Source organism: Calidris pugnax, unplaced genomic scaffold, assembly GCF_001431845.1.
Source record: "Calidris pugnax isolate Ruff unplaced genomic scaffold, ASM143184v1 scaffold50, whole genome shotgun sequence".
Taxonomy (NCBI): Eukaryota; Metazoa; Chordata; class Aves; order Charadriiformes; family Scolopacidae; genus Calidris; species Calidris pugnax.
This window is the reverse complement of record NW_015090780.1, coordinates 5,179,877-5,202,963: the sequence shown is the minus strand read 5'-3', so window position 1 is coordinate 5,202,963 and position 23,087 is coordinate 5,179,877. Positions and strand designations below refer to the sequence as shown.

The window sequence follows — 23,087 nt, the reverse complement described above, 5'->3', positions numbered from 1 at the left end:
GAAAAAAAAATAATTAGGAAAATCAGAAGACTTCCTAAACTTCTATCTTTGTAATGATGTTCCAAAACAAAGCAAAATCACTGAATTAATTCTTTACTTCTTTGCAAATACTGGTATCATGATTAACTTTATCAGTTGCCTTTTTGATCTTAACGGGGCAGAATCTGGATACACGTTCATGAAGATCAAGAACCAGCTGAAAATTGGAGGCAAAATGAAGCCAGAGAAATTGCTTACACTGTCAATGATAAACATTTCCTGCCTCATACCGTTATTTACATTTTTTAATAAGGGACATCATTTTTAAGAAACAGCAAGTGGCTGATGTTTTTTGCAGCCGTGTGTGCACAGGCAGAGACGGTTGGTACCGACCGTGGGTCTGGGAGTGTGCAAGGGAGAGTGTCTCAGGAGCCGGGGCAGTAGGAAGTGTGGAAGAAGAGAAGGAAGAGGGTGAAAAGGCCTCAGTTTTTCCTCTCTGCTCCTATCGGATTTCTTTTCCGTAGGTCAGTGCTTTGGCCCTCCCTTGGCTCGCTGCCCTCTTCCCACCCGCGGTGCCAGATGCCGTGGCAGAATCTGGTGCTCTCCAGGCACCGGTGCTCTGTGGGGAGACCAGGAGGTTGAGGGGGCCCCAGAATTTCCATCTCATTAGTGACGGGTTTATCTGCTTTCTGCGTCGAGTCTCACTGCCCGGCCCTGCCCCACGTCCTGAGAGTGTGGGGTGGTCGGGAGGGACCTTGGCAGAGCTCCGTGGTGGACACCATGTTGTCCCCAGCAAGGTGGCCTGGGGCTGCTGCTGCTGCTTCCCAGCTGGCTCTGATGGGCAGCGCGACGTGTGGCCCCACGGCTGGGGTTCCCTCACGCTGGCTTTTATAGAAGTTGCATTAATCTTGTGTTTGATAACCAAAATCCACCACCCCTGGACATCTGTGCCTGCCTTGCCCATTTTTTTCAGCCTGCCATTCCTCTGCGTTCCTAATTGGTGAATACGCTTTCGCTTTCGTTTTGGTTGTTGGTTGTGAGTAATTATAGGAAGGAAAAAGTGATACAAAGCCTTTGCAATAGGGGTGCTTAATTAACTCAATAAAATGAGGTTTTCGAGCCGTGGTCTGTAAACTGAAAGTGTGAGCACTACCTTTTAAAGGGTAAAAAAAGAAAACATAGTGTTGGTAGTTTCAGGTCTCTGGGATGCTGTGCTGGAAAATGTTAGCTTTGAGATTGAAAAAATTAAAAATAGTTGGTATAAATATACAGATAATGAAAGCGTTCTGTAAAAACAGTTTAATGAAGTCTAAAAGGTCACTTCAACAATTTAGGTGGATTTTTTTAGTATTTATGTGGCTAAGTTGGTTTATGTCAAAGTAGTAGTTTTATGCTGTGTATAGCAAGAAATTATTAATTTATTTTAGATTTTATGCCCAAACTGTTAGTTTGAATGTCTCTGTCAGGTTGTGTTCTCTGCTCTGGCTTTTTCTGCTATGACATCATTTCTGTGCTTTAATTTTTTTGTTCTTCAAGGTTCTTTGGTCTCCTTCCATTTGTTTCTACTTTTAATAACTTAACCATTTCTTTTTTCTCTGCTTGTTTCCAGTTTACACTTTTCTAACTCACTTCCACCTAGGTCTAGTGTTCTGCATTCAAATAAATCAAAGTCTGATTTTGCAGAAGGTCTTAGTCTTGATCTTAAGACCGCAGTGAGTTTTTATTTAAGGATCATTAGATACTGGCTTGGACACAAATAGATGGTTACTGTTTAAGTAGAAAAGTTGTGAGATGTGTAATCAAGTCTGCAGAAGTATTCAGTGACCAAGTGTGCTTTGGTCAATAGCAACAATACAGTTTTGATAAAATGCTTTTGAAGTTCATGTTCTGTTTCAAAAAGATATTCTGCTTTTATGATGTATAAACTTAATAATGTTTTTTTTTTTATTACAGGGAGAAGAAAATGAAAATTCAGGATATTAAAAACAATATTAAAGAAGCTATAGAGGTGAACTTCTGAGCTATATCTTTTAAGTATTCAACGCTGGGTATTTAGACGTTCTGCAATATTTATTACTTGTTTTCCTTGCAGACGATAGTGACCGCGATGGGCAACTTGGCACCTCCAGTTGAACTAGCCAACCGAGAGAACCAGTTTCGGATCGACTACATCTTAAATTTAGCTAACCAGATAGACTTTGATTTCCCACTGGTAAGTAAATATCTCAGATTGGCTGCAGTCATGCTTTTTTTTCAAATGATTATATTTCACTGCACTGTAGTAAATATTTACAAGAAGCGGTGAGCTGCTCTTTGGGAATGGCTCCAGCAGGTGTCCTTGGTCCTGCCCCGGAGGAGTGAGGGTGGGCACAGCGGGCAGTTACGATGAGCGGGCGTTGGGCCATGTTGTATTTCTCTCTTTTGGAGGAATAGTGGAGTTTTCTTGCTGGTCCAGGTGCGTTCTCAGGGAGCTGTGTCAGCCAGACCTGATGCAGAGGCTCCCCGTGCTCGGTCCTCCCCGGGTTAATCATTCCCAGTGCCAGCAGCCCCAGCGTAACCACAGAAAGCAGAATTATTTGTTTGATGGCATAATTTGGTGCCCAGTCACCCTGATTAGTTTGTGCTGTATCTCCATCAGACTAGTAGCAGAAGCCCATGAAAATACAGTTTGCAAACGCTGAACTCTTAAGCACTGAGAAGATCCTTTTATTAATGACCAGGAGGTACCTTACACTTGCAGCCTTCCAGGGCTGTTTCCAAGCCTGCACTCTCCCTGCACCGGTCCAAGGGGCGGATCAAAATCATGTCCATTTACACCAGAATTTTGTTTCCAGCAGCAGTCGGTCCCAGGTGCCTGAAAGGAAAGTACAAGTGCAGTTATAGTGAGAAGTGGGATCGTTTGCAGCACTGCGAGGTTTTCGTAACAGGGATTTATAAACATGATTGAACAAGCTGGTCTGTGAAACCAATGGCAGTTACCTTTGCTGCTGCTTCTGGGAATTTCTCTGCTCAGTCAGCCTTTATTAAAAGCAAAAATCAAACAACCAGACCCACAAACTTTGTATGCAAGCAGAAGTCGTGCTATTGGCAATTAATTGGAACTACTGGCATTGTAGTTTCCAAATGCAGTAATCTTGAAAGCTCAGCAGGCACAGACGGGTTCACAGAATCATAGACTCAGAGGCTGACAGAGAGGGGGATGTGAGACTCCTCTCTAGCCCATACAATGTAATATTAGTCTTTTTATCTTAAAGATTCTTAAATAGGTTAGAGAATTTGAGATTTTTAACTTGACACCTCTTAAATTCTGGCCCTTTTCAGCGTTATTCATAGGAATGTTTGGTCCCCTCGTGGATGGTCTCCTGCTGGGGGACAAAAAACCTGATGCTTTGAAGGCAGTTGGAGGAGAATATTCGAGAGAAAAGGCCGTGGCTCCGCTCTCCGCCCTGGAGCCCGGGGCTGGCCGGGTGCCCGCGGCTCTCCCGCTCCCATTGTTCTGGGACAGCTCAGGTTGTGATCTCTAACAATGCTCTCAGAGTTCCTGCCACCTACCTCCTGCTGAAATTCTTGGGTTTCCTTGTCTCTTCTGTCTCAGAGAGGTTTGTTCTTCCATTCAATTGGAGTGAGGTGATTATTTTTTTATTTTTTTCCCCCTCTGAACGCAAGGGGTAATTGTGTAGCGGTAAGTGGGTAAGTCATGTGTGTATGTGTGACATTAACCATTTTTTATATAAAAATTACTATTCATTACGTATTATCTCTGGTAGGATACGTGGTAGCAAGCCCGTGCTGTCTAAAGCAATGGAAATACACTTACCAGACCTGTAAATAATTTCAAGTTAATTGAAGAGTGTTTGATGTGTTGAGTGACACACAGCGTCAGGAATAACAGTGCTCCAATAAAACTAGTTTTTCTTCTCTGAGCAAAGGTATTGTGTTAAATTTTTAAGCCCTGAATCTACAGAGCTTTAGGCTGGCTTCCTTGCCATGATTAACTGTTTCATATGTAAATGTTTGTAGGGTTGAGGTTTGAGACTGGATATACATTACCCACTAATTCTGCAGGAGTATTGCTGGCTCCCTCTGCCCTCGGGGACGATGTACACTGGTTTGTACCTGATGGCTCTTTGTCTGAATGCAGGGTATAGCCCCTTGGTATCTGGAAAACAACCTGCATTTCAATTACATATTTTAAATCAAGTTAAGATCTAGAATGTCCCTAGATGCCGACTCTCAGTGTATAGTATCAAAAATATGTGCTTGTTGGGTTCCTCTATAAAAATAATTTTGACTTTTATAGTTTAATTAAAACTTTGAAGAAGAAATAATTTTCTGTAAGTGGAAAGGATAGCCTTATGCTAGTTACACTTTATGTCTAAGGAAATCTTAGGTCTTATATCCTGTTATAACCTGCTTTCTCCTCCAGTGCTGTGGTGGGAGAATTTAATAAGCTGGCAGCTAAACCCTGTCCTATAGAGCGTGTCAATGCAGAAGGGAGGGAGGTTTTAGCAATATTAGCGGTACGTAATGCTGTCTGGCTTGAGCTGCAGAACCTGCTTTCTGTCTCTTCTGTTTTCTCCATGGGGAAGCCGTTCAGCTGTTGGGGAGCCAGGCTTTCCTCAGGAGAGTGTTTGATGCTGCTCCTCTCTGCCATAGGAAGAACTTGAAGGTAGGGAGGAAGAACACTCGTGTGCTGAGGAGTGTTCCTTAGGGCTGTCAGTCCTTGGCACCGTACTCTATGAACATACAAGGGCATTTTGCTTCCCCTTAAATGCCCTTTCATTTTTTCCTAAACATCAATTTAGCGGACTCTGCAGAAGGCAGCGCTCAGAGTTAGCACTAGGGTTGTGTCACTTCTGCAGCCACTGGAGATCATCTGTAGAACATGAGGCCTCAGCCTTCTTCTGTACATGGAGTCGTTTGAATGAAGTTTAAAGCGCACACCAAAATGCGTGTTTATCATTACCTGTGGTACAGGTGGAGCTGGAATTTAGGTTTCCTTACAGTGAAAATTGGTGTTATGTGAGAGGCGGAGGAGCTTTGCAGAGTGATGGCCGTGTAGGGCTCTGGCCCTGTATATCTAGGATTTGAGGAGCAGCTTTGGTATTCCGATATTATTATAATTCTTTTCGTAGGCTTTGTCTCCGTGTGTTTGCTTTGCAGTTTTTGACTTACAGGAACTGTGGGTCACTCGTGTAAAGTATATTGTATCGAATTTAAAAAAGAAGAAAAAAACGACTTGAGTTAAAAATACTGCTGGTATGGTGCCATGTTGGTTAAACCTTCCCTCTGAAACTGAAAAATTAGTAAGTCGGAGATTTATTAATTCAGCATGCTTGATACTAAGCAATTAGATTTCTTGAAAACAAATAGTAGCAGATGGGGAAAAGAGAAGGGTAGTACTTACTGAACGGAATTCTGTCCACAAACTCATGCTGGTGATTTAAAGTATTGCAATATTTAGTAGATAAATCTGCAGTCCCTTTTGCAGTCCTTCCGTGTTGTTTCACCACCCTGTGCGTGCCCTTGGCAGGAGCCCAGCAGAGTTTCCCTCTCACAGCCCATGGTCCGGTTTCCCTTGTCTTGTCTTTGGTGTGTTTTCAACAGCCAGTTTCTGAAATACAAAAAGGAACCCAAAACTGTGACAGAAGTGGATTGATAAAGGCAACATAACCACAATGAACCTGGGGAGAATGCTAATTAGTGATATTCTAGGCAAAACAACTAAGTTCATGGTTTTATGTGAAGTATTTTCTGCCTCAGCACACTGCAGAGTTCTGACACAGCTGGAGGAATGGTGTCTCCGTGGTTAATGGCGTGCTGCTCTGCTTTAGTTCTGCAAAATACTCTGCTGCTTTTGAGGGTGAAATCTGTCCTTGTTATTCCTGGGCTTGTTGCACAGCCTTTCCTTAGAGCAGGTCGATGTAAGCTATTGCTGTGTTATGAGTAGCACTGATAAATACCGTGTGTAGTATCTGACGTGCATCATTGGGAAACATTCTTACTAAAATGTCAGGACATTAAATGACTGAAGTCTTGGAAAAAAGTCTGGCCTTGCTGGTTTGGGTGAGCCCTGAGAATCACCCAGATCACGCTTTCCCCAGAGAAGAACTGAAAGAGAACTCTGTCTTTTCTAAAACACTACAGTACCAATTTTTATGAAAGATTATCATTTAAGGAGGTCCATTATTGCCTTTATTCAAGTGAAGTTTTTATCATGCAATTGTCACTGGCCAGCATGATTACTTTAAGCAAAGGGAAAGGAAGTTGAAGTAAGGGAACCTCCAAGTTAATCAAACCCAGCTCGGCTGAGATAGCTGAAGCATTTAATTTTAATGATCGAGGTGATTGTAGGAATCTTTCTGTGTCGATGTATTGGTACAGATCTGATGGTGCATGTGTAGTTACTGCTGCTGGGCTTGTATTTTAAGATTATATCACAATAAATAGTATTTTTTAAAGAGAAGAAATTTTTAACTTGGGAAAGTTAATGTCGTTAACAAAAAGGAATGGGGATGTTACAGGCAGTGCAGCAGAGTGATGGGACACTAGATCCTCTGGAAGAATCTTTAATTCCTCTTTCTTAAATCTCCACCATCTTATCTACACAGAGCAGCTCCTTCTCGATGGGCTTCTAGATAATCCAATTGAATTTACCCGATCAGCATTTAACAGGACTTAAAGCTATTTTTCTGATCTGTTAATGGCAGAAATAAATTCCTGAACACAGATTAATTAAAGAGTTCTTTTGAAGCCGCCTTTCAGTATAGGGACCCTGAGGTAGGAAGCCACTTGACTTCATTTCTGTTTCTTGTAATTAAAACATGTATAACTTATTTGCAGATGAATCTCCTGAAATCTCTGATTTTTGTCCACGTGGGTAATGCCTGAGATGAATGTTTTATTTGTATGAATGAAGAGGATAATCTGGCAAAGGCAGTGGGCTTGTTACAGCTGAACTAAAGCTCGGGTGCTGCGGGCTGAAGCTCAGTTAAAAGAAATCCCTTCCAATAAATAGGTTAGCGGTGTCACAATGTTGATTTTTCTATTGTCCCTCTTTTCTCAAATACAGGTTAAGTCTCCCTTAGTTTTCACTTTGGTTTAGAGTTTCTTTTCTTCCCAAGTTTTAATTTGTAGGAAAAAGCTTGAGAATCTGTTTTTCTGAAGAAAACAGAAAATTGTCAACAGCGACACCTCTAGAGGAGGAAATCCATGAGCTGTTAGGCCTGCGTTCGGCTCGGCCAGTCTTTCAGGAGAGCAGTGCTGTTACAGCCCCGTGGGTTAAACAGCCTGAACAGTGAGCACAGGGCTGTTTCAGAAAGAAAAGAAAAATAGGCAGTCTTCCTTCTGTGAACAGAAATGAGATGAAATGTAAAAGCTAAGCAGCCTTACTAATTAGCATTGCATTTCCATGTGGTGATTAGTCTCTGGATGTGTTTGGGATTTGGTGCTGCACCGGGTTCTTGCCCCGAGCCGGGAAAATGGGGGTGCTCTTATTTCTGCTTCAGATTGTTACTTGCTGTAAAATAAAACACATCCTGTGGCTGAAGTGAAGCTATTTTTGGCTAGAAAATTAAAGGAATGTCCCACTGAATCCTGCACTGAGGTGTTCGTGTAGTTCTTGTGAAATCCTATCAAGTATTTCCTTAAATTGGAGAATTGCCTCAGACAGTGGCATTATCTGCAGAGCTTTTCTGTAGTGCGGTTGTTTTTATAGTGCAAATCCCCACTCTATATTTTGTTTTATTATTCATTTATTTGATTAGTATTTGAAGTAAATGCTGATGCTCTATTCTGTATTTGTATTTTTATCCAGTCAATTCCTACCATGCCATATTTATAGGGTCACAGGTTCACTTGTAGAAATTCATTTGAAGAAATCGTGACTTAATTTCTCTTGATGCATCTTCTTTGTTTTCCTCAGAGCAGTCTTGAAGAACAAGGGCAGATTAATTCAATTTATGTTGAAATAGAAGAGCTGTCAGCTGAATCAAACAGGAAATAGGCATAAATTTAATATAGAAATTCTTAAGCATTTTCTGGTTTTAATCACAGTAAGAGACTATCACAAAATCTCGGTGTACACAGAGATGAAGTAAAGTTTTGCCTGTGAGCCTGCCCGGCCTCGCAGCGCCGGGGGAGTGTTCTGCTGGGTGCTGTGGGGAGGGGAAGCAACACCTAAGGGTGTTAATTGCCCCGGGGACGTGCTTTTTGGGTGAACAGTAAAAAGTGCCTTTGGGCATAAAAATCCTGTAATGTACAAAGACATGGAAATGTGATGGTAAACGTGTTTCTAAAAAATCATGACTTTGTTGTTTTAATGTAATTTACATCCCGTGTCAGATGAGCCAGGGATGAACCTGGATGAGCATGGAAGTGGCTAAAAAGAAAAAAATGAAAATTATTGTGATCTGTCTTACATTTTGGCTACATGTACACCTATGCTCTGAAGAAGCAAAGAACCATTGATTACTCGGTTTAAAATTGCAGAGGAATGTTGATGAAATGGGGAGTAGGGTCCCCGTCTGCCAACTTCTGTCTCAGTGTCCCTGAAGGCGAGTTCTTCCTCCCCAGTGAGCGTGATGTGAGAAAGGATTAAACCTGAGCAGTGCTCTGGTACGGCCAGAGTAAGCTTCTGTGGCATTAAACTTCCTGTGAAAGCAGAAATAAAAGAGAAATGGTGTGATATTGTGCTAGTGAGGCCTATTCACCAAAGGCACTTTGTAGATTATGGGTATGGAATTGTATCTTGGCACATTTCTCAAATACTGTGGAGTTTTGAAACCCTTAACAAAGGGGAAAAATGAAAGTTCAAACTTCACTGGAGTTAAATGAAACTGCCTTCCTGTTGTCCATTCCCCGCAGCCACATTCGGTTTAATTTGTGCTGCTAAAAATGTGAAGATACGGTAAGCAGAACCCCAGAATATTTCAGCATCGTGCTTAGACAAGAAAAACTCTGGGTGTTGTGAGTCCTGGCTGGGCCGGGAAGCGCCCGGCCTCTCCCCAGCGCTGTGCTCAGCCCGGGCCGGGCGCCAGGCCCCGAGAATGTCTTCAGCTATTTGTAGGTATGTGTTTCCTCTGTGATATCATCGCCGTATTTGCCCTAAAATAGCAAGCAATAATTAACACTTGTTCACACCATTAGGAATGCAGATGTTTCCCTATTCAAGTAAGTGGATTATTAAACTGTCTGATTTGACAAATTTAACACCTTCTGGTGTCCCTGCCCAGCCCGGGGACAATGAGGAGGTGCCATCCGTCTCCTTCTGGGTGGCCATACCTGCAACAACCATCGCTTGATTTGAGGTATAAGCAGTGAAAAGCAAATCAGTTTGCCATGTATTTGCCTATCCTGGAAGGAGAAATCAACCTGTGGAGTTTATCTTGGAGAGCGCGGCGCTGCCCTGCGGCCTGTGCCCTTGCCGTGTGTCAGAGCAGTGCGGTGGAACGGCCGGGGACAGGGTGTCCGTCTGTCCCACCTCCTGAGGGGCTCGGAAAGGGGCTCCCCACCAGCGGTCACTGCTGCTGCTGGACACTGAACACGTTGGGAAGCAAATGTCCCCCCAGATCCAGTTTTATGGTTAGGAGCTGGTTGGGTTTGACCTTTAATCATTAGGTTTATAAGTGGCTGACCTATTTAAAACTCTTCTTATGAAACGTGCAGCTCCATGGGACAGTGAACTTTGCCCGGGAACTGAATCCCAGCTTTAACCACAACATTGTGTAACGGTTGTACACACCTTTTAGTAGGTAAGGGTTTTTTTTCAATGGCATTGACTTTTGCTGGAATCAGTAAATATGCTGTTCTAAGGACAGATCCACCCTGTATTATCTTTACAGAGAGCAGGTAATGTTGCGTGTCCATGCTAGGGTTCCTGTGAACATGGTGTCACAGTGGCAAGAACTGTGCCAACGTTTTTCCCTGCCAACATCTTAATACCTACAAAACATTGCTGCATAAACATTTTTTTAAAAGTCTCTAGAGTATTTATATATCTGAGGGAACAAAACCTTGTAGACAGTATGTCCAGTTTTTCTCTTTCATTTTCTACTGATACTTTATGCTTTCAGAATGCCTCTCCAAAGCTGAGCTTGGTTCCTTATTTTTTCCCAGGCCTGCAGTGTCTCTTGAGGATATTTTTTTTTTTAACAACCAAAACACTCAACTTCCAAGTTCTTTAACACTTTCTCTGGTTTTATGTCTCACAAAACCACTGTTTACCTGCTGCCACTTACCCAATTTGTTGAAATTTTCTAATAGGAGTGGATTTTTTAAACTTGATTAGACTCTGTATGGCCCCTCCTCTAACGCAGAGTGGTGTCAGTAAGATCTTTCTGGAACAAGGCACTGTTCTCCAGGCATCCCTTGTACGTGGGGAGGAGCGATGGGGATGTTCTCTGGGGGTCTGGGTGGATGGCTGGCAGTGAACACACACCAGTTACATGTGTCCTCTGTTGACTCAGTGTATTGGGAAACTTTCAGCAGGTGGAGAAAGTGTCTTACAGTAAACAAAACATTAATACTGAGATATGTTTCTTTTCACATAAATAGGACTTTCTAAGTACTGCGGGGTTGGGGCGTGGTGAGAGATGAGGCTCGTGGCCATCGGCCTCTCATGGGCCCTGGTATTGCGGTTTCCCAGGTGTGACTGGAGAGGGTTTTGACCCGGACAGTGGGTTTTCTCAGCACTTTGAAAAGTGCAGAGTCTGGTCTGGGGGTAAGAAAATGCTACAGTGGTGACACAATTCCTGGGGAGGTTTCACCTCTCTCCTCGGGGATGCCCTGCTCCCGTCGCCCGGGCTCCTGTGGCTGTGCTCAGCTTCAGCTGGGGCTCTCACGAGGTCTCGGGGGGGCTGTGTAACTGCAGGGGTTTTTCTTAATGGAAAATTACATAACTTGAATATTTTTTTCAGTTTTAAGTGTGCATAGGTCAAGAATGGATAATATGACTGCACTTTGCAAACGCGATGGATCGTTTGGAACCTAACATTTAAATCTTGTGTATTGTGGGATGGCATCTCAATCCAAATTGTTACTTAGTATTATTTGTTTATTTTAGCTGTTTTGTTAGGAGTTCTGGTTTACAGTGCAAGAGAAGCCTGTGTCAGTGCTGCTGTAGGGTCTGGTATATTAGAATGTGCCAGCAAATGAATCAGTGGTACAGAAACAAGAACCAGACATGTAAGGACTAGTTTTCTGGCTATTTCTTTTCAGGAAATTTGCCTGCTACTTTTGGTTAATTTGTTTCCTAACTCATTATTTTTAGAGATCTCATACAAATTAGACCTACTTAACTAAAAAAAACCAACCACCCTGTTGCTAACCCGACTTTTTTTTAGTGGCCTCTGAAGCCCCTGCTTTACCTAAATATATAGCAAATCTTGTGGTTTTACTTGCCTTCCCTGAGAGTAGCCCCAGGCTACGTTCCATGACTCAAATGGGATGCTGAGGATTTCTTATGTTATTCTTTTTCTTAAATACTATTTCAGAGTTGTGGTTAGTGTAGGTGTATTGGGGAGGAGGGAGAATCTAGTTTTTTGCAACTAACTACTATGTCTTAATTCCAAAGTCAGTCCGTGGCAGCAGTAGGTGTCGAGCACTGAAAACGTGGTCTGGCTTTGTATCACTCTGTTTCTTCTGTAGCTCAATGTCCTTCTACACCATAAAAGAAAAAATTCTGCGAATACTTTGAGTTAAGTGATAGAGGGTTAAGTGAGGTGCAAATGTCCATATAATCCCCAAAGATCATCAGGACCTTGAAAAGTCAAGTAAAACCTAATCGTTTGCTACCTGATGTAGGAATTACTGAGAAGTAGTGTTGCATTGAAGAAACAAAATAGAATTTTGACAGCGTGAACATAACGTGCAGTGAAATCATGAGTTAAAGAACAAATGGTACGAAATAGCATTGATTGTTAAAAATGCCAATTAACCCTTCTTTCAGTATGTAGTTGGACTCAATCAAAATGATTGAGAATCAGTTACGTTACCATCTGCCAATTCTCTTCACATATAATCCATGTTGTTAATACTATTTTCATTCTTTCAGGAGTTTTATGAACACACAAAAACACTTTGGCAAGACGAAGGTGTGAAGGCCTGCTATGAGAGATCTAATGAGTATCAGCTGATTGACTGTGCGCAGTAGTAAGTATTGTCTCTGCTGTATTGACTGCAACACACACAGCTTTTTATTGAACGTTCATGGCGGTGATTTGGTTGGTCCTGATGCTTGCTTTTCCTTACCTTGGGAGTGTATGCTACGTGGTGAATTCTTGGCAATCAGTTCTTTAGAGAGGTAGGAGAACCCAGCGTTCAGTTAGACACGAATATCTGTAGGGAAACCCTTGCAGGTGCTTTCTTACGAGAGGCGACACCTTGATGCGCTGGACAATCGTATTGTCTCAAACACTGAATTGCCTGCTGCTTCCACTTAACCCAGTCCTTCCCAAATGACAGCCACAGGCACTGCAGTAAGTTCAGGAAGCTGGGACGTGCTTTGGGATGAAACCTGCCCATGTTTGTAGCTTTTTGGTTTCAGAGCAGTTTATTTCCCTGAAAAAAAGAGAGATGCAGCAGCGATCCCAGGCAGCAGCCTGTGATCCGTCAGCAGGTCCCTGCTGGTGTGCCCTCACGCACGGATCCGAGCCTGATTCATTCTCCTCTGCTATTTATACCCCTGTGATAATTAGTGTTGTCATGAGAGACTGCTGCGTGTTTGCAGTTATTTATCACATATAGCAATATACTGGGGTTCAGAATCCATTATGGCAAGATGTTTGTGATAATTGTGACCGCTCCTGCTATTCTTGTTGTGTATACTCAAGAATTGCAGGATTTAAATTTAGAATATTAATGGTTAAAACTGTTGTTTGTTAGCTTATACTCTCTCTACTTCTTTTGGAGAAGCTGAAATAAGGTTTAATGGTCAACAGAAGGCAGGTTTCTCATTTCGCATGATGATGAACAACGGCAGTTTGTCTACTACTGCATCTCTTTTTGATGAAATAGAACTTGTGAGGTTCTTTGTTTAGGTAGACTTAAAGCTAAATCAACAATTAGCTCTGGTTGAAAAGAGACCAGGGAGATGGTTTTACTATGACTTGCGCAGCTCCAAGTTTTCGGGAACCTCTTTGAAGTGTTGCCATTGTTTCTGGTGGGGGTTTGATGAGCAGCGATGTCTCTTGCATCAGGTTGGTCCTTTGGCACAGATCCTTCTGCAAGTTAGTTGCTACAAAATAAAAAACACTACAAGATTCTCATTTTCTGTCAACTATCCAGTAAATTTTGTCTTTCTAGTGTAAAGCTGATAGAAATGGGGGGAGAAAACTAGTTCTGTTTCTGATAATGCTTGGTGACCTGTTTCTGTCTGGTTAGTGGTTGTCAGTAGTCAACGCCCATGAAGGGAAGAAGCAAGTGTTGGTAGGGGCTGAGGCGGGTTGGTGATGCCTTTTCTTGGAAGAGGAACAAATTCTGTTCTGCCCTGAGTGCACAGAAGAAAGCTAAAATTCTTCTCATCCTGGATTGCTGGGCATTGACTTTTTCATGGGTCAGCAAGAGGATGGCCGTCATGATGGTTCTACCGTCCTGCTCCATCTAGTGGAACACTTAATTCTACATCATGGGCTCTTGAGCCAAAAATAAACCTTGAACATTGCTGACAGATTACAGTTATTTTTTTTCTAAGATACCGTTTGCTGTCTCCTTCTAAAAATATTTAATAATTCTAATATTTATTCAATTTTATAGTAAAGTATATCACGTTCTTTTCTTGCAGAATGTGCTTTCTAATTGTTAGTTTGGCTGGTTCTTGTCCATTCTGGCAGTTTTGGTCATGCAGGGGTGATGGTTTTAGTAATAGAATATGCAAAGTAAGAGTTTTTAACGGCAAAATGTTTGCTCAGAGGTTAGCGTCACTTTGAAATTCTGAATTTGTTTTATCATATTCAGCTTTCAAGAGAGCTGACAAAAACTGCTTCCTGTAAAACCTGGCATGATTGATACCTGGAAATGAACCTGGTGAGCGCACTCTGAAAAAAATACAGCAAAGGCAAAGTGTAAAATGTAGCTGAGATTTATCAAGAGGCGACTGTTCTAATTTGATTGTGCAAGTTACTGTCATTAGGGCTAATCGAAGCTAAAAGAGAAAGTGGAGCAAACTGTGGTGGAGTTGCCATTTCTTTCCGAGAAGAATCTTGGGTTCTAAACACTTTGCCCTTTTGAAGTCCCTGTCTAAAACAAGAAAGTCATGTTTCGAATGGAAGGCAGAAAAGTGGCTTTTCTCTTTCAAGATCAGTCCAGCTTCCAAAAATCCCTTCTTGCTCTTGAAGTTGACTAAGTTCTTAAATATTAACGTATTCTTTGTTCAGTGAATTACTTTAAAATTCTGAACAATGTTAAATTAACATTTATAATTGTAAAATTTTTAATTTTTTTTAAACAGTAATTTTTTGAAGTGTGAGTTGCTTAGTGTAAACTTTGTCTCAGTATGGGTTCATTTAACATTATGCATTTTTTTTTAAAAGGATGGTTTTTGTCACTCTTGGAAGTGACATGGTTATATACAGGAAGCTTTGCAAGGAGGTTCTGCAAACGTGTCCTGTCTCTGAGCGGGGAGCAGCTGGGAGTGTGAGTCTCACAGGGCTCTGTTTGGTGGTTGGAAATGCTGATATCAGAGTCATAGAATCACAGGATGGTTTGGGTTGAAGGGACATTAAAGCCCCCCCAGTGCGACCCCCTGCCCTGGGCAGGGACACCTCCCACCACACCAGGTTGCTCCAAGCCCCCTCCAACCTGCTCTTGAACCCCTCCAGGGATGGGGCAGCCACAGCTTCTCTGGGCAACCTGGGCCAGGCTCTCACCACCCTCACACCAAAGAATTTCTTCCCCAGATCCCATCTCCATCTCCCCTCTTTCAGGGTCAAACCCTTTCCCCTCATCCTATGGCTCCCCTCCCTGATCCAGAGTCCCTCCCCATCTCTCCTGGAGCCCCTTGAGGGACTGGAAGGGGCTCCAAGGTCTCCCCGGAGCCTTCTCTTCTCCAGGCTGAACCCCCCAACTCTCTCAGCCCCCCCTCCCAGCAGAGGGGCTCCAAAGCCAGGGCTCCTGGCCAGTGGCCACCTCTGCTGAGAGCCCTCCTGGAGTCTTGCCCCATCTCCCCATCTCAGTGGTTCCCTCACAGCGTCCCTTCGAAGGGACCTGGGCTCTCCCTGGGCATCCGGGGCAGCCTCGAGGGGCTGAGAGGAACAGAGGCTGCTTCCCTTTTCTTAGCTGGACTAAGTAACTAGTTTCAGTTCTGCTTTTAGAAGAACATGGGCTGTGTGGTTGTCACCAGTGTCTCTCTGAGAGGAATGTGTTGTAGCTGGGAGGAGGGAGCCTTCGTTCTCTATGGGGAGACCACCTTTCATTCTCCTGCATCCCGGGTCCTGTCCCTGCCGTGGCAGGGAAGGAGCACAGGCAGGGAGAGATCCTGGTCCAGAGCCGCCCCGATAGCCTGAAACTGTGCCAGACTGCTGCAGGAGAGCTTCAGGAGAAGAATTTTTTTAAGATGTTTCTTTTTAAAATACTTATCAAAGGAAGGGGGGACTGGGGGGACATGCAGCTATTAGCCCACTGCTGGGCAGGGCTGCTGAAGGGCCAGCAGGTGTGGACGCACTGTTTTCGTAATTTCTAATTTGTTATGGGTTGTAAATTCTTTGTATTTTTATTAAGATTTATGGTGTGTTTTATTTCTGGATTTGCTGACTTTAAGAGAGCAATTAAGAGCCCCAGTCTGAGCACTTAATGATTTTCTTCCATGTTGATTTCACTTCACAACAAAGTTCCCTTCATGGAACATGCAGCAAAGTCTGTTTGCTGAAAGTCTCACCTTTTTAAATAGTGGCTGATTTATCAGTGGTGGTACTGTTAGTCTAGTTTCTTATCCATATTATTTATTACTTTTTTTCCCCCTTTTTCCTTTCTTTCCACTGGCTGTGAGTTTGGCAGAGCGGTTGCTCCTGTCTCCTCCGGCCCTGCGAGCGATGTCTGTGTGCTCCCATTCAGCAGGACAGGAATTTCCCTGGCCTATATTCCTGGCACACACAAGCTTCTTACGGACATTAACAATTATATTGTTAAACATTCCCATGAGGAAGAATAATATCCATGTCCCCTTTGGCTGATCTAACACTGATGTGCTTGCCTACTGCTGTGTGAGGTCCTGGGCAGCCCAGGGGACAGACCCGGATCCTCCAGCCTTAGTCTTGATGAGAAACCCACCCAATGATATTCCAGAGCACTTAGAACTGAATTAGGGTCTTCTCCCAACTCTTCTTCAGCCTGAGGGAACAGAGGATCATGTTTTAAACAAGATTAAATTTCAATTTTTGTTCCCTGCAGTCCAGTGGGGTACTGGGCACAGAAGCAGGATGGAGGTGCTGGGGAGCACAGTAACTCCTCTCTTTGTCTGCCTTCAGGGAAATCACTACGGACAAAATGAATCTAAACATATAAGTAGCTGAATTACACCAAACTGCTCGTGCGTCTGCCCTTTCTTGCTGACTGGCGATGGCAGGGATGTGCCTGCTGCCAAGTGCTGTGAAAACCAGATTACCTAAATTTAGCCAATAAATGGATTATGAACCCAACACATGTTCCCACTGTTGTCACAGCTAATCATAAATACATAATTCCAAGCTACGCTCAACCCAAGATAAACTTCTCTGTCTTCAAAATAGATTACATCCCAATATGAAGCAAGGTAAAACAGAAGGTGTCCTGGAGTACTTGCTTGAGCTTTACGGATTAGGAGCATCAGTAAGTGAAAAGACAAGAGGTGATGAGCCCTCGTGGCGTGTGTGTGTTGGGCTGTGATTGGAAGGATGCAGTAGGACACAGAAGGAAGAGGGGCAGCAGACAGGCACAGGGGTTGGCAGCCTTCCCCGGGAATCCCTCCCGCTGGTGCAAAATTCAGGCGAGCTAGAAATAAACACTTGAGGAAACGAGGAGTTTGGGGCCGATGGCATCACTTCTGGGTTCCCTATGTCCAAGCCTGTGCCCGGTGGGTTTGGCACCGCGGTGCAGGGTGATGGCACGGGGCCCGGCAGAGAGGACTTGCTGGGGTGCCCATGGCCACCGACAGGAGCCGGTGTGAGCTGAGGGTTTGGGGGTTCATGGCCATGGGGGGCCAGTTGCTGCTGGAGGGCTTTGCCCGACCTTGGGACCTGCTGTTGCTGGTATTGGCCCTCAGCAAGGCGGCAGCTTTTGGAGATGGGTGGTTGTTTTCTTTCTGAGAGTTCTTATCACTCCTGCTTTGAGATTAGGAGACGACAATTAGGAGAATGCTTTCATCAAGGTAAGACCTAAAAAGATACCATAAAACCTCATTAAAGACTTACTTTAAAAAAAAAGGAATTAAAAGCAACAGTGTTCCATAAGATAGGAGGCAACAAAAAATTCCCGGTACACGGATGGAATGGGGCCAGTACACGTGCCTTTGCAGGAGCAGTGTGGAAGCACCAGATTCAATGCCCAATTGTTCCCGGGGCTGAGGTGCTGTGGGTACATCAGTGCCAGGGAGAGGCAGCACCCCGTGCCCCTCGCTTGCACCTTCTCTCCCTCCTTTTCCTCTTCGGGGAACTTCCCTCTTGGATGGTCCACCGAAGCCTTTCCTTCCCTGGGGCTCGGGTGTGAGTGCCTGTTGTCTGGGTGCTCACCTGCGCCCACAGGTACAGCTGGGTTCACTGCTGGGGAAGCCCCCCCAGAGGCTGCGGAGGGTCTGGTGTGCGTGTACCAGCCCTCCAGCGCCCACTGAGAGCCTGTGCTTGTGGGGAGAACAGTCATCAAACCCTTACTGCGGGGGGGCGGGCGTATTCTGTAAGTATTTTTTATAGTATGTGACTGAGTCCTAAATAAACTGAAATTACTAGCTAATTTTACATGTGATTAAGAATGATTTTGTAGGCAGGATGTCATTGATAGGTTTTGTGATTTGAAATACCATCGTTGAGCTGATTACTCCGTAGTAGATTATACATTGATTTTGTAGCTGAAACGTGTTAAAAATCAGTTGTTACAGTTAAATGTAGTTCTGTGTTAACTGTGTTGTGTTGTGGCACACTGAGTCTCTGAGAAGGACGTCCACCGATGAAGCTCAATGGTGGTGTGTTCGTTATGCAAGGGGGGTTTCTGTGTCTGGGTGGGGGTTTGGGCTGGGGGCGTGCTGCCTGCCCAGCGAGTGCCATGGGGGCTGCCTCGGGCGCTCCCCGGGGCTCCTGTTCCCCCAAAGGCTGGTGCTGAGGGCAGCCCCCGGAACACGCAGACCGAGCCGGGGGGCTGGGGGGGCTGCCCAGGGAGTGCCCAGCGTGGCCCAGTGCCTGGGTGCTGCTCTACGGTCTTTGCCAAGCCATGTTGCAAGCATCGTGATGTGATGAGGTGGTTTTGTGGAACGGGTGAGAGGATGGATTTGGGGGTCTCCTGTCTTACCAGAACGGATGATACATTCCCCAGATGGGCATTCCCGACACGGACCCTGCTGTTCAAATGGAGATATTCATATGGGCTCTGTGTGGTTTCAATGGCAACTCTAATTCTCTGCCTTTGTTGTAAGGAGTTTGTTTCCAGCATAAGGCGTGCAGTACGTGTGAGGTGTGGGGCAGTCCTGGGTGAGGTTACGAGTATAAAACGCTGATTATTGTCGCAGTGTGTTATCAAGGGAACCAGTAATTAAAATGTCTAGTTTTAAAGAGCTGCTTGGAGAAGAAGGGGTCAGATCATAGCTCGCTTTATTGAGATGTCTGCGGCTGGTCCAGTGAATTTGAAGCTGTGGATGGGCTCCGTGCTGTCAATTGCTGTCTGCTCTCAGGGCTCTTTGCCAGGGGAGACCCTTCACCATGGCCTGAGTCCTTCCCTGCCCACCTCTGCTCACAGGGCTCTGCTGCTCTAAGACACAAGCAGTTTGGGGTCATTTCTCCTTTCCACCAGCTCTCCTCAGACACAGTGACCCTGGTTCTCATCTCCTCCCCACCTCTCCGGGCGCGATGGGAGTCGTGCGGCTGCAGAGATATTCCCTGCTCCCGGGAGCGGGGAACGGGCAGGGAAAACAGGGCAAGGCAGGACCGGACAGGCCAAAGCAGAACTGCTTTCCTTAAACTGAGAAACCCCCAACCAAAGCCTGAGCCTGGCCCTCAACCAGCTCTCAGGATCAGAAAGGTGTTGAGCCGTTTCCCAGTTCCCGCCTGGTGGGAGCCAGCCCCACAGCCGCTCGGGGAGCCGTCTCCACTGCTGCCTAATTGCTGCTTGTCTTGAACCATAATTAGGAACTTCATTTAAAAATAGTAACTTTAGTGTTCAGTCCATTACATTTGTCACCAAGATATTTTCACGAGACTCCCAACTGTTTTCTTATTGGAATTGTGAGCTAAAAATAGGCAGGATTTGTGCTGCTCTGGGCAGAGGCTGGTACCTCTGCTTCGGCTCTGGCTTCCCCTGACGATGGGAAACGCGGTTGTTTCCCTCGGCACCCGCTGGAAGGAGGTTCTGCTGATGATGCCCAAATCGGGGCTGTGGTTTTCTGATAAAACCACGGGGCTGTCAAGAATTCGAAACTGATTTCCCTGCAGACGGGGCTCACAAATGAGAGATCACAAATGAGAGATTGGGGCCGCACCCAGGACCTATTTTATTTTTTCACCCGTCTGTAAGAGACGTTTGTAATAATTCAACAAATACCTTTTAAAAACAAACAAACACTAACGAACACAGGCTTGTTACTATTATTATGAGGGGTGCGATTTAGCCTCTCAGCTCAGTTCTCATGAGCAGTCCCTTTGTTGTGCATAATTGAAATCCCAGTGTAGATTGTGAGATAAAGTGACAATTACCGTGTTTATATTGTAAGAAACGTTGTGCTTTTTTGAAACAAAACTCTGTAATTACCAGAATCTGTACAAGGGTTTGCTGCCTTTATACACCCATGCACCACAGGGCGAATCAGGTTGTAGTATCTGGGTTTAAATAGCGTATCTTTTTAAATTCTGAACTGTTTCACATTTATTCCCAACATCCGTACCCTAGAGCATCCTAACGGGTTGGTGCTGCACATGCAGAAAGCTGAAATAGGTTTTTAGAGAGCTGGACACATACATGTCTGTGTAAATGTATGGCAGCTTCCCTGCCCACGTGCTGCTTAGAAATCAATACTTTGTTAGAAAAGTTGCACTTTTCAATTGTGACGTTGGCTGAAGGTTTATTTTCTTCCTTGACTGTAACTTGGCCGGTTCAGCTCCCACCGGCGAGAGGGGAAGCAGGTCCGAGGAGGAGGAGGAGGAGGAGGTGCTGAGCAGCGTGGGGCTCGGGTGGTTGGGCTTTTTCCTTTCTAAAGGCTTGGTGTTCAGTGCCACAATCAAGAAAGTCAGTGACTCAAATGTAAATTAGATCAGCCTTTTTTTTCCTTCTTCTTCTTTTCTTCCCCATTCTGTTGTCTTTAAGCAAAGAAACAGAAAATCAAAGATGTGCTAATAAATCGCAGGTCTCTCAAATGGAAGTGGGCTCATTCAAAGGAGGGAGTTGTTCTTTTCTCATTAAAATGAAGGAGATGCTTATCTGCAGAAGTACCCCTGACTCCCTTAAAGCCTGGCTTTAGCTGCAGTGTATCAACCTGGCCGTACTGCTTACTCTCTCGGGTCGCTGTCTGCTGTCTGTCTGTCTGTCTGTTCCCTGGAATCCCTGCCTTGTGCCTTACCCTGTGTGTCCCAGATGGGAGCTCAGGACAGGTGCTGGGGCAGGGGGACTGCAGCACCAGGGGCTCTGTGGAGTCCCCAGCATCACCCCAGCATGGGTTCAAGGGGCTGCAGAGATGTCCTAGGCTGGAAACTGTAGAAGAAACCAGAGAATGGCTATATCTGGTAGTTGCATATTATTAATTTATTATTAATTCCTGTGCGTTGTATCACTTGCTGCACTTCCGTGCTCTTTTTTGTGGTGCATCTAATAATTTGCTGCTGAGTAGAGGAAGTGGAGTTAAAATGCGATGAAAAGCTGTGTTTCACATCTGTCCGTAGTGTGTGAGCACCCGTGGGGTGTCAGCAGTGTCAGCACACAGCTCCCTTTCTCCAGGAGCACGGGGCTTTCTCTGTGACTTTCCCCTCTGAGCCGGGGCCCTTCACCTTCCCTCTGCCGCTGGGCTCGGGGTGAGCCCCGATCCGGAAGCTCTAATTATAGTAATGCCCGACAAATGGAAATCCTGGAATTGTCTGCAGCACTCTTACACAGCCTGGTTCCTCCTCCAGGTACCGGAGCAGTAGGTGAGTGGGTGCAGGCCAGGTCCCGTGGTCCCCAGAGCCCGGCACGGCTGGGACCCCGGTGCCGCTGGGTGAGCCAGGGCTGCCCGTCCCTTAGTGCCTCGTACGAGGGTCGTGGGGCTTGTGTCCTTGTGCAGACACCAGGGCTGGGCACTGAGCACAGCTTTGTGGGGGCGGCCAGAGCCCTGGTGGGTTCACAGCCCCACGGCGTGCGGTGAAACACCTTCGTAGACCCCTTCTCCTCTTGCCCACTGCAGCAATCCTACCCATGGTCTTGAGTGTCTGCTTTAGTTCAGCTCTTCTCCCGAGACTGTTTAAATGTTCCTTTCGTGCAGAAGAGGAAATTTTTAATCTGTTAATAAATAATTTAGGTTTAGGGTTTCAGCCATTTAAAACGCAAACATGAGACACTGCCCTCTGCAGACAAAGAGAGGGTCAAGATGCCTGTCCTTTGCTGGAATCTTGCGGCTTTGAGCCATCCAGTGGAATTTGGAAGTTTCCTGGCACTTGAATGCACACCTTGGGCTCTTCAGTGGGGCTTCTCCTTCCCTGGGCTTCCCCGCTCTGCTGCCCCCCTGGGAGTTGGGGAGTGGAGTCCACCCGGGTGTGATGCAAAAACGTGTTGTTATTCATAGTGCAGGAAACTTTCTTTTCAGTGCAATAAAATATAAAAGCATGAACCAGCAGCTCTGGAGTTCCAGGGTTAATGCCTGCTGAGGTGGAACTCTTTTCCACCTCTCGGTGTGTTGGTTCTACGCTCCTGTGTCGGTGGAGCTGAGGGCACCCTTCTGTGCTTGCTTCACAACCCCAGCGGCCAGAGTCTTCCTCCTCCCCCCTTCCCACCAGGAGCGGGGGGCTGAGGTGAAGATTTGCAGAGAAGGTGGCAGTAGCTGAAGTTTCCCCGAGCCCCATGCACCCTCCTTGGCCCAGAGGCTCTCCTCAGCCCGGAGGGAGGTGGGCTGTGGCCAGCGGAGAAGGGCGGGGCTGGGGGAGAAGCCCCTGCCCTTGGCTCTGGGCAGCGTCACCACTGGGGAGGCCAGGAGGGTGCTGAGGCCACAGGGGCCGCACGGACATGTCCCCTCTAGAGCCGCCTCAGCCTCAGCATCACAAACAACCCGTGAGTAAGCGAAGGTGGGGGGTCTGTATGAGATTTTCCTTTTAAGAGTAGCAAAAATGTAAGCCAAGAGCAAACCCGTGCCCGGTGACCCACACTCTGTGGACATGTCACGTTCCTGGGAGGACCGGAGGCTGCGCCTCTGGAGGAGCGTGGTCACTCCTGTGAACCACTCTCCCACAGGACTTCTGTGGTCACCTTCATTGTTTGCCTTTGAATTTGGCTTCAGGCTTGATTTCTTGTGCCTTTTATCTGCCTGAATGTAACGTGTACCAGGGAGAGACACGCACTTAAATCTGACTTCGTTTCGCTGTGTGGCACGAGGACCCAGGAGCAGGTGTGGGCAGGGGAGGCAGCAGCCAGGGATCAGGGTCACTGCTGCTCAACATTCACAGGATAAAGTAGCTACTGCAGCTCCCTATCACTTGCTTGTTTTAAAATGTTGGGGTTTTTTTAGTATGTCTGGTAATAAATTTCATGATATGATCAAGCAAATGTTTTCAAGAATAAAGAAGAATAACTTTATATTCCACCTCACTGCAGAGCGAGAGGTGTGCCCTTTACAGGTGCCTTTAATCCTGGGTGGCAGGTTCTGTGCCTCCTTTTACAGGGGCCAGGAGTTGTTTTTCCCAAGTTGGAAAAAGAACATTTAAAAAATAAAAGAGGGGCGGGGGACGTGCCCCCAAGAAGAGCAGGCATGGCGGTGGGGG

General features: G+C 45.5%; 1 protein-coding gene across 2 annotated transcripts in view; it reads left to right on the top strand.

Annotated features, from left to right (window-relative positions):
• Positions 1–23,087, top strand: part of GNAS (GNAS complex locus) — a 66,449-nt gene that overhangs the window by 28,746 nt on the left and 14,616 nt on the right. For both annotated transcript variants that reach the window (XR_001413539.1, XM_014955514.1), the window contains exons 2-4: positions 1,933–1,987; positions 2,072–2,191; positions 12,032–12,129. Coding sequence is in view for 1 of the 2 variants with exons in the window: in XM_014955514.1 (XP_014811000.1) it covers positions 1,933–1,987; positions 2,072–2,191; positions 12,032–12,129 (273 nt within the window). In the remaining variant the exon portion in view is untranslated. The remainder of the gene's footprint in view (positions 1–1,932; positions 1,988–2,071; positions 2,192–12,031; positions 12,130–23,087) is intronic.